General features: G+C 39.7%; 1 protein-coding gene across 1 annotated transcript; it reads right to left on the bottom strand.

The window, feature by feature from the left end:
* Positions 1-2,885: 2,885 nt before the first annotated feature.
* Positions 2,886-11,991, bottom strand: LOC113573529 (shaker-related potassium channel tsha2). The gene is made up of 2 exons (XM_027003841.3): positions 8,397-11,991; positions 2,886-4,694 (listed from the first exon to the last, which is right to left on the bottom strand). Exon 1 carries the CDS (start codon positions 11,659-11,661, stop codon positions 10,225-10,227), a length of 1,437 nt encoding a protein of 478 aa, XP_026859642.1. The 5' UTR covers positions 11,662-11,991; the 3' UTR covers positions 2,886-4,694; positions 8,397-10,224.
* Between the last annotated feature and the right edge of the window lie 235 nt (positions 11,992-12,226).

Genomic DNA, 12,226 nt, shown 5'->3' with positions numbered 1-12,226 from the left:
GACACAATATCCCAGAAGAAGACAGAGACACCAGTAATATTCAAATGGATTTTATTGCGTACATATACCATATATGCTTACAGTTCATAAATATATACATTATTATTTGTATAGTATACTCTATCAATAACATTTTTTTAATTTACTAATTTATTTCACACATTTTACATATTAAACCACACATTTAATTCATCACCCAGTCATGTTAAGAACACAAGACAGAAGACACCTGTACAAAACAGCCATTTAATTTGAAGGTCTCTGCTACATTTTCACAATACGAGTGATGGTTCAGTATAGACGCAGGATGCAACACAGTGACTGCTTATCTCATGTATGTAGCTTCTCAGAGCACATACTGCATGTATGGTAAAATACTGCACAGTGCTTATTTTACTGACAAGGCTGCACTGTAATGTGCACATGTGCAGACACAAATATATGCACATACACAAATACACTCAATCACACACACGTATATGCATACACAAACAATACACACACAAACACATACACCCAGGTTGAAAGCACACTGGACCAAAGGTCTGATGAATAGTTAGCAATTTCTTAGGGAATTGTGGCATTTGCAAATGTTCTCTTTTTTCCTTCTATCTCTCTTTTTAAGAATACTGTGGTGTTGGTCATTCCACTGACATCACATAGCTCACTCCAGAAAGATGCTAGTCTGTAGCTGAATGAATTCTGAAAGGATGAAGCTTTGAATGCACATGTGCTCCTGCTTCCTGCAGCATTCTGGCCTACCTGGCGTAAACACAAATATTTAAAAAAAGACAAAAAGGAACAGACACCCATACATGCTGCTTCACCAACTGGAATACCATCCATTTTTAATAACTGTGCATTGATGTGCTCATTCTGGTCCTTATGTCATGGATCTCTTCATAAGGCATTGTGAATTCTAGATGGAAATTTGGGGGCAAGTAATAAATATCCAGTGGGTTATATTGCCTGGCACAATTTGAAATGGAGTCCTTCTAGAATACAATCCTGAAAGACTTACATTCAGTACATTCATATATTATTTACTTCTAGAGGTAATACCTCTACTATGTGATCAAGCTCATCAGTCATTGTTGTTGCTATATCAAAGCCTCTTGATACCTTTCAGTCCACAGGATCTGAGTTATTTAAAGAACATAGCCAGCTTTTAGGTACACTATCTCCCATTTATGTACATTATCTGTATCTGTAGCTACTTGCAGTCTGTAAGGAGACATTGATAACAATAAAATGATATATGTAAGGCACCATTTCAAAATATATATACAAATACAACTAAACAACATTGCAATGTGTGCAGTTTGACTATTTTGTTAATTTTATGATTTGTATGATTTTTCATGATTTGGTTATAACATGCATTATTGCTCATACAGAACTATGTACTTTTTTAAGCATCTAATGATAATGATGTAACTGTGAACTTTTTGTGTTCAACATCATTGTCCATAACAGCTTTCAAAAATATTGTAGTATATAACAGTATATGGGAATGAATTGGTCTTTCAAATTGCATCACACACTCTGAATCTACTGCTTGATTTACAAGATGGTAAATAAATATCTCAAATATACATAGTTCTACGACCTCTATAGTAGCATTGCACATTGTAGTTAAATGCAGATATTCTCACTAAATCTCTGTGTACATGCCTCATACAGTCAACAACACCATGAAATATCCATGGACATATAGCACTGCCCAACCCTAGAAAGCCACATGGTTTCTTTTCTGCAACTTGTTTTAAAAACAAATGGAAGAACATACTGTGCAAATGTCTTTGCAGTTACCTATGAAATGAAGCGAGTATCCTTGATACTGGAGACAGATTTTGTGTTTGTAAATGGTCAGGCTGTGTAGATGGTCAGGACTGGTTCCACTAGCCAGGTTCAAATCAAAGCTCACGTTCCATCTTGAAGATGTGGCCAACATTCTCATGCCTCTCAATAACAATATTCAGTTGCTTGCAGTCACGAGTGTGTTCATGAGATGAGCGTTGCAAAGCCGAACGTGACGGTGTGTAGTCCTGGTCAAACACATCAAATGCTGGCTTCACTAAAAACAGGGATTATGGGACCCAGGAGTGTAATAACAACGAGAAAACCTAGCTACTTTTTGCAGGAGGGCCAGTTGCTATCTGGTGGAAGCGATGCTGCATAACAGTTGGCTAATCTCATTTTGCGGTGGTTAAATATATGAAGCCCTTAAGAGTGTTTAGCAGATTATGAAGGGCTTGAGAAGACTAGATTATGAAGTGTTTGAGTAATATAATGGGGAGTACCTATAGAGATGTTTGAATTGTATTACTGACAACCATTAAACCTATATAGCATATCTAAAGGCCAAAGTAGGAATCGTTCTTTGTGCTTATGTAGGTGACAAATATTCATGATTTTTCTATTACAATTGAATAAATAAAGCATATCTGCAAATTTTGCTTAATCATCATGTTTTTTGTAAGTCACTCTGGATAAGAGCGTCTGCTAAATGCCGTAAATGTAAATGTAAATGTTTGTTAATATGTATAGGAAAACAGGTCCTTAATGTTAAATCTAATTAAGGATATATAGCTAAATCATTAATTTATAAGTATTTGTAGTTGTATCTAATCTGCTCCTTCTGAATCAGGCTTATATATATAGCTTGGATATAATGCTTCTACACTGTGATTGGAATCTAATTTTATACTGAGTTAATTCCTGTATAATAATATGATGAGCTGATGTGTTCTTTTCCCAGTCATACATGTTTGTTGCATGCACCTTCCCTTATACAATAACTCTTTTTTAAGGGGTATCCTTACAGAGTACCAGTGCTCACCATCTCATACACCTGCACTCTCAGTGGGAAAATATCAGAACACTGATGTATAAATATTTATTTATCAAAAATAGTGGAAAAATGAAAAGAAAATGGGAAAAGTAACATAAGAAGAACATAACGATTGTGTCCTGCTTCCACCAGGCAGACCTTGAAGTGTAAGTAAGAGAAATGCATGTCTTTCTGTGATGGTGCTCTCATACTCAGTCTTGTTTATTAATGTAATAAGGTGGTGCAATCTATTAACAGATACTGAAGGTAACTTATGGACACTGATGTGCATAGGAAAGGAAAGAACTGTTTGCTGTCTTTGTGATTTCTGAACAATAGGCTTATAAGTGAATACAGATGTGGGTTTTCCTAAACATAGTGGCTGGTGCCACTAAACTGTTAAACAATGGATTACCTGTTGATTAAGGTCAGGTACCATTATTTGTAGCTGTTTGTATTGAAGACTGCATAACTTGACAAAATGACGTGCCATGAAGGCACTAAAGTGGGCCTGAGCAGACTGACATGCAAACACACGCGTGCATGCGCGCAACACACACACACACACACACACACACACACACACACACACACACACACACACACACACACACACAAAAGACCTCAAGGATGTAGAAGAACAATGACAATCAGGTCAAGCTATTTCAAGGACCACAACTCATAGCTTCACCCGACTCGACGGCAGGGTACACATCACCCTGGACTAAACATGGACCACAGTCACCATTCTTACAGGGCCAAGCTTCTGGTGAGAAACAATCACAGCATTGAGGTAGATGTTTTATACGATGGGTGATAACAGCATTTTCTGATACAAAGGTTATTTCGAACTTATGCAAGCAATCGCAATTATAAAAGGAAAAAGAAAGAAAGACAAAGTCGGGAGGCTGCAGCTTTTGGCCTGTGTCAACCCTTCACTGAGGAGTGAGGGTCTGAGGTGTTCGCTGTAACAACCACAATTCCACAGTTTATCTGCTCTTACGGGTGCTGCTCCAACAAGGCAAAATAATCCATGAGAAAGAATAAAATTATTTAGTAAAAATAATTTTTTAAAATAACCTGTCAGCAGTTAAACTTATTTATTTCCATATAAAACATATGACACCTTAAAAAAATATAGATTTAACAATGCTAACCACACCTGTTAAGCAAAAGACATTATTTTTAATTTATGCTGTTATTGTTCCCATGTTACTATATGATTAGATCTAAAGCTGTTTTGAGACATTGGTTAACCAAGAGTGAAAATGTCTATTTATTTTTTTGATGTTATTTCCATCTGCATGCCTTATGTGGAGCATGCAGTAATTTGTTTTGGTATAGCAGATGATATGCAACATATGACATATTCTTGCTCTTAACCTGCGAGAACAATCAAGCATACTCACACATACACACATACACAGACCCTTGACTTTAGAGCACATTCTTTCCGAAAAGACATCAAGAACATGTTTAGTGTCTCAAAGCATATATGAATATGACGTTTGATTCAAGTAGATTCTCCTCTAGCTCAGCACATCTGTAAGCCACCACCTGTCAGGCACATCGTCCATGAGTGAACAGCATCCCTCTATCAAAACTCTTTGAGGCATTGTCTACTTCAGCAAGAAAAAATGTTTACAGCCATCCAAATGTCACTTTGGAGCATCTGTGTTGACTCAGCTATGCTGATGCTCTTTTTCTTTCATTGGTTCATAGCTTTTTGAGGTGTGAATCTGCTGCCTGGTCTACTGGGCCTCCGAGCCACGGGGTGGTCAGGCGCTTGATGTTCTGGCTGGTTGTCCTTGGTGTTTTTGTGTTGGTCAGGAAACCTGTGCCAAGGTTCCTCTCTCCGCTCCTGTAAACCAAAAGAAAACAGTGCTCTATTCCAGAACTGGAAACGTCAGACATGCGGGTAGGACCACATTGTCTAACTTAACCTTAACGAGGTCTAAATGTCTCTGTGCTACTCTGAAGGCAATTAGAATACTTCAAGCAGAAACATTCACCTGTCTAATCACAACTAGAGAGATTATTACCTCTTTAAAGTGTGCTTACTCAACCACTAAATGCAACTGTTAGCCAGATGTTGCAGTGCCAGGTGACAAAAGACATTGACTAGAATGATCTTTCCTAGTTACACCACTGCCAGGCTCTGATAAGTGTAACACTGCTGGTGCTGCTACATGTGAATCAATGCTCTTCTGTGACATTAAGAGGGAAGCGAAAATCAAAATGCATTTACACTTCCTACAAGGAATCTTATTGTATATTATGGATTGGCCGACTGTCACGATGTCCTGTAGCGTACTTGCTATTTGTTGCAAACCGAACAGTACAAATTTCCACTCCCATATGGAGAACACGTTTATATTAATTATTTAATATTAACATCATGAAAATCCGCTATTTTCCATGCATCACAATTACAAGTGTCAAACAACTGCCCTCATTCCATGACTGCAACTCCTGTCTTCCCCGGCACAACCTCACCAGATCCTCATCATCAGTTCACTAGTGTCACCTGTGTCTCACCTTTGCTACGCTATTTATTCTCTCTGGCTCCGTTCATTCCTCAAGCCTCGGGCGTGTTCTAAGACGCCACAATAAGCATAAGTTTGGGTTTGCTGTTATTGACAGAATGATCTCCACATGAATGATACTCTTAGTCTTCTCTCCCCAGACTAGTTGTATAATTCTTAATGGCTTCTGAGGAAATCGACAATATGCCACTGAAACAGAACTGTCCCACAGCATTAGCGACCTAGCAGGCTGCAAAGTGTTCCCATTGCTTTGGCAAAGAGAAAGAGTGAGAGCCAGTGCTGCCCGATGTGAGGCCTATTCTCTTCAGCCTTCTCTTTATCCAAGCCCTGCACTGAGGCAGGCATAGCCATACTCTATCAGTGCTCCACTAAGTTTGTTTGCAGACTGGGAAGATATTTTAGTTCCAGCACACACAAAATATAATAACTGTTGCAGTATAAGAGCCCCTCTTAATACAAGTCTCAGACCTAGATGTTGGAATGAGACTTCACAAAATCACTGTTTCTGTGAGACACAACAGTCAAGAAATAAACAGTTGGTATTGACATTGCAAAAACATTTTCCCCCTACCCCTAGTATTCATAGCACTATATGTTATATATTTCCTGTGATTTCAATTAATTTTAGTTTTGATTAAAAATTAAATATATATTTTGGGGGAAAAGGCTCCTTATTAATTAAATTTTCAATTTTTAAAAATTTTGCAGAATATGTATTGTTGATTTAACAATGCAGTCCCACAATCACTGTGATTAATGCCATGACCTGTAATGCCACAAATTCCACAGTGTCTGCTATCATGTAGCCAAGGTCACTGTCAATTCATTACCATGGTAGCAGAAAAAACAAAAATAATTCTAGTGTCTGTGGAAACACAGCTGACAGCCAGGGAGTGTTAAAGGATGAGGAGGGGGTTTTAAGACATTTGAAACTCACATGATGCTAATTCATCAACTGTAAGGGCCTTAAATCCCTGGATTATGAGGGACCCATTGCATCCACTGCTTGAAATAACATGCCCTTTTGGCAAAGTGAATCTGTCAGTCCAGGAAAGTACAGTTGATGATGAGTGCAGTAAGGGCGAAAGAGAAAGTGTGCATCTGCTAATAGTGCATTTGACTTGTTGTCTTTTGCCATTCATTTATCCCTCCGACAACCTGATTCAGACTGATGTTTTTTAATCACAAATCATTCAGAGACAAAGCAGTCATCTTCCAAATCACTTAATCTTGCAGTTAAATAGTACAGTGCTGAATTTCAAGCAGGTGACTATTTTCTTTTACTTGACCTAATTTTGTCTAAGGGATTGAAGCACAAATGGAAAATTATATATTAAAAAAATCAACCAACTTTATTTTTAAACTATTTATGAGCAGGAAAAGAGGAGTTGGTTGTTATAACACAGCTGTGTTATTGGGCGAAAAGAGAAACAAGTGTTTGGTTTTAGTATGCTGTGCCTTTTTTTTTTTATCTTTGTCCCCCATGGCCGCCTGGTTCAGGGCATGCACCCACTCAGGAACACACGCCCTGTAGCCCATGGAGCACACATGCCGGCCAGCACCATGCAGCACACCTCATGGAACATGCACACCCATTAGCCCCATGGAATACCTGTGCCCCAGCAATGTTCTTTGCTTCACCTTGATTATCTAGGCCATTTGGTCACAACATACGTGTGCGTGCTGGTCACAAAATATATGTGAATGCTGGTAAAAACATACACATGCTTGCTGGTCACAACATACATAAGAATGCTGGTCACAACATACGATGACGCTAATGGCAAAAGTATTCCTTTAATAACTTTAGGTTATTTATTTAATGAAAACAGCATGAATATTGATGTTTACCAACATTCACTTAAAGGTCAATCCACTTCATTTTGTCATCTTCAGAGTTACCAGTGGTCCTTGTAACTGGCCGTCATAAACTACTAACATTACTGTGTATAAATCCCTCAGATGCTTCCAAAGATTATATTTATCTGAGTGCATTTGGAGTGTTCAGTTAAACCGCATGTGGAGAAATAGTACCAGCTAGGTTAGAGTTAATCTCAAAATCATCAAGGGATTATCATCTTTACTTTTGAACCAGGACTGAGAGAATGCCAGTTGTATCACCTGGTAACAAGGGCCGCTGTTGTCCATGGGAGAGTGCATTTCTGCTGCACTTCTGACTTCTCAAAGCCTAGCTATGCATGAGAACACTAGGTCTGGTTTTGGTGTACTATTGCAATTGATACTTTAACACCTGTGCTTTGTTCCGTTATCATGCTTGTGTAGTCCACAGAAAATAGTCTATAGAAAATTATTTATGTTAACTGGTATTGTAAACTATTTCAAATTTCGTACATTTTTCCTACAAGACAACAGCTTGTGACAGTTGTTTTTGCATGTACCGAATTTTCCTTTGTTTGCTTACAACAGAAAGTACCACCTCTAGTGGCCATTGGCTGCACTGCAGTCACGACGCTGCAGTGGAATTTGAAGAGATGAATAGCTTTTATGAACAACTACAGGGAGAAGAAATAAAAACATTCTTCAGTTCCTGTTCTTTTAATCAGCAAAATGCAAGCTTTTTATATCGTGTGCTCCGCTCATTATATACATTTTTATTTTTAAACCTGCATTTATTTTCCTTTATTTCTCAGGTGAAATACTATTTAAGGTGGTACAATTTAGTCAGTCGTGAGCGCGAGGTCGTTGGACTGATTGTAACAATTTTCTCTGGTTTGTTCTCTGGTTAGTTATAGTAGGACAGGGGGATTTAAGAAACGCTCCATCAGCACTCTGTGACATAGGCGGGTAGATTCTGCCATCTAGTGGTTAAATAAATAACTATGGCCATGTTTAAAAACACGTGGCTGTATACTTTACACTGTTTCTGATTGAATTACATCACACACACCACCACCACCACCACCACTACCACCACCACCACTACCAACACCACAACAACAACAACATGACGACATGTCGTCGATATAGACTGTGCAAAGATCTTTATCACACCTCACCTTGTTTGTACGAATCTCTTCCACAGAAAGAGGACGTCGGTACTTCAAGGTTGAGACAGTTATTATCATGTGCCATAGCCAAAGGTCTGCAGTTATTTCCATTTTCCTTTGAGTTGACATCAGTGATTCGTTGCAGATGCTCCTAATCCAGCCAATAGGATTCCGAGTTTCAGCTCCTCACGACACAGTTTTAGTGCCAGTCATAATAGTCCTACGCTTTGAATTCGCGAACCAATTGCAAAGTGAAAATGTAGAATCGCTTTTCTCAGAATCAGCTGCAGTTGTGCACTCAAAAGGTTCATTTCCATCCATTGTCCCGTGGGATATAATTTTGTCTGCGTTATTAAACCCTCACCACCCAACTCCCCCTCACACCACCATCACCCCAAGTCACGATTCTCGAAAAAAGTGGCCGACTGAATTCAACCGTGCCACTTCGAAAGCTTACACATTGACTACTCACGAAAGAAGCCAGTTTTATTTTGTTACAATTATACATACATTGCAAAAAATCTTGTTAGGGGACTAGCTGCCGATAAAAGCCTAGTCAATCTAATTTCTTTTGCATATCTACATTACTTTAGTCGGCGTTATGAAGTAGCACAATTAAAAGCCACAACCACCCACTATTTATATCTGAAAATAATTTAAAAGAACATTGCCTTATGAGAAAAAATTCAGAACAGTCTGGAAGGTTGCTATAGAAACACTTTGTCTGCAAAAAGACCCACACACCTTTCCCATTAGATGGCGCTCTAGGTTCAGAAACGTTGTAATTCAGCACCTAAGACTAGATTAATGCGCACGTTCTTCCAAGTTTTGTCATCGTCTCAAAAACTCGATGCATCAGTCCCTGCTAGACCTTTTCTGTAAGTTAAAGAAGACGTTTAAATTCTGAAAACCAGTTGGATTTTTTAATGTTGGTCTTTTGCCTTAATTAAAATAAGATTCACAGGGAATATTTGCTGAAGCAATAATTAAGAATTAAGATAGGCCATCTGTAAACTATAATTGTACCTCAAGGACTCTGGGTGGAACAAACTGTGTTCTTATGACATTTAGAATGAAAGTGGTTAATAATAATTGTCTAATTTTTTTTATTGTTTTCATTAGCAGAGATCACGCGTTTTGCTGTTTACCTACCAATTCAAATTATCACTGTTTTGCGGGGTATATGCATTTCTCCAAACATTCGCACCAGTCACGACGCATATACCTTAAACAATGGCGCGGCTACATGTCACTTTATCATACCTGACCATACCTGACCACAGCGAAGTAAAATCAATGACCACATAACTAAAAGGGGTAGGTCGGTTCTCCGAGTGACCTTGTAATTGCAATGCCCGTATCAGAATAAACATTTTAGACAAATTGGTCCTATTATTTCTCTTCGCTCCAAAAAAAAAAAAGAAAAAGACAAACCATATGTAAACTTCTAACCCCACAAATAAAGAGGCTAATATCTCAAAAAAATTATACATTACTAAGAGTATACGAGTAAAGTGCTATTTAGCGAGGTTGGGCTTGGTTGTTCAGTATTGTTTCTATGGTTATATTTTGAGGCTGGGTGCAGTTTCTTTTTTACTTCTGCGTTTTGTTATTAATCGCAAACATGGAAGACAGCTTGAAAAAATAAGAAACCCGAACGATCCACTTCACATCTTATTATTCCACTGCTATTATTTTTAAATAAATTACCACACGGTAATTTGCCACACGGATGCTGGAAATTAGAGCTCGCCAAATCTACTCAAGCCAGAGCGCAGAATGAGAAGGGTACTCACAGAAACGCGCGTTTCTCTGTCATTAGAGCGTATTTTTACAATCATACATCAGTAAGCTTTCCTGTGTACGCTTTGTGGGGGCTGCAATTAGTGTATTTAATCGAATCTGCGTCTTCAGAGTCTAAGTAGTCTGATTTGGAGAGGGACGGTTTACTGTCACTCTTTTTCAATTCACCAAACGAGGGCTGTTGCTGGCCACATGTTACATGAGTGTACTGAAGCTGTTCTTCGTGCTCCGTCTCTCTGTGGTAGAAGTAGTTGAAATTAGACACGATTACGGGCACTGGCAGCGCAATTGTTAGGACGCCAGCGATGGCACATAAAGAACCAACAATTTTGCCACCGATGGTGACTGGACACATGTCTCCATAACCTACTGTAGTCATGGACACCACTGCCCACCAGAACGCTTCGGGGATACTACTGAAGCCCGAATCAGGATCGTCTGTCTCCGCGAAATACACGGCACTGGAAAACAATATGACTCCAATAAAAAGAAAGAATATGAGGAGACCAAGTTCTCGCATGCTCGCCTGTAGAGTCTTCCCTAAGATTTGAAGTCCTTTGGAGTGTCTCGATAGCTTAAAAATTCGGAAAACCCGCACCAGACGAATGACTCTTAAGATGGCCAAAGACATTGCCTGCTGGCCATTACTCTGGTGCTCAGCAAGCTCCAAACCTAAGGTAATAAAGTACGGCATAATTGCCACAATGTCGATTGTATTCATTATATTTTTGAAGAAGGCGGGCTTGCTTGGACACGCAAGAAATCTCACCAGCAATTCAAAGGAGAACCAGATAATACAGAGCGTTTCCACAATAAAGAACGGGTCTGTAAAGGGATTTGGTTTCTTTGCGCTCATGGTCCCATTCACTAAATAGTGTTCCTCATACATTCTCGCATCCTCCCTAAACTCTGGTAAAGTCTCCAAGCAAAAGATGACGATGGATATCAAAATAACTAGCACGGAAACTATAGCTATTCCCCTGGCGGGGCCAGAGCTTTCGGGGTATTCAAACAAAAGCCAGACTTGGCGCTGGAACTCATTTTCTGGCAACGGGCGTTCTTCCTCTTTGATAAACCCCTCGTCCTCCTTGAAATTTTCAATAACATCTTCTCCCAATTCATAAAATTTTATTTCCTCCATAAAAACGTCCACTGGTACATTAACAGGTCTCCGTAGCCGGCCACCAGACTGATAGTAATAGAGGATGGCATCAAAGCTTGGTCGGTTCCTGTCAAAGAAGTATTCGTTCCTCAGTGGATCAAAGAAGCGCATTCTCTTTCTGGGATCCCCAAGCAAGGTGTTGGGGAACTGCGCGAGGGTTTTTAACTGGGTTTCAAAGCGCAAACCGGATATGTTGATGACCACCCTCTCGCAGCACTCCTGGTCCGCTCTCTCGGGATCGTAGACATCTTGGGACAGGGCTGCCAGTGCCACAGTCTCATCTAGGTTCTCCCCGGGCACCACTGTCATCTTTCCCCCCTAAAGGGCAACGCTGTTCGCACCGCGGTCCCTGTTCGTATTGTGCCCCAGTGCCTCGCTATGTAGGTGCGTTTTGACCTATGCAGTCCTGAAGAACCGAGAAGTCCGAGCACTTGTAGAACGGCCAGCTCGCTGTCCGTTTGCCTGTAAGCCTTCTTGTGTCAGACTTACTTTCCCGTCTGTGTTGTTTTCTTTTGCATTTTCCTCACGAGTGGCCGGGCGCTTTTACCCATTACCTCCACACGCTGGCAGTCTGGACTACTGGCTGTCACATTCACAGCATTTTAAGCAGCATTGCCCTCCCCAGGCTGACGTGGGTAGACGCTCGAGCTGAACTGAGGACACACACTCGCGGGGGTATCTGTTATTTGTTTTATTGTAAACGCTAACCAAATTTAGATGTCTGGCTATTCAAGTATCGACTTAGCCTATTTGACTGAAAACATAGTATGCTTCAAGTTAACAGTAGCTTATGTGGGGTCAAGACCTGTTCGTGTGAAACCCACTGACTGGCTCCAACAATACCAGAAATTCTCTAAAAAAAAAAAAACGCCTA

This window comes from Electrophorus electricus, chromosome 11 (genome assembly GCF_041902795.1).
Source record: "Electrophorus electricus isolate QZ-2024a chromosome 11, ASM4190279v1, whole genome shotgun sequence".
Classification (NCBI taxonomy): domain Eukaryota; kingdom Metazoa; phylum Chordata; class Actinopteri; order Gymnotiformes; family Gymnotidae; genus Electrophorus; species Electrophorus electricus.
Note: the sequence above shows the minus strand (reverse complement) of the source record. Positions and strands in the feature narration are given on the sequence as shown.

What these genes read in the sequence shown, in the direction of transcription:
- LOC113573529 (XM_027003841.3), bottom strand. Translation starts at nt 11,661, where the DNA reads ATGACAGTGGTGCCCGGGGAGAACCTAGATGAGACTGTGGCACTGGCA.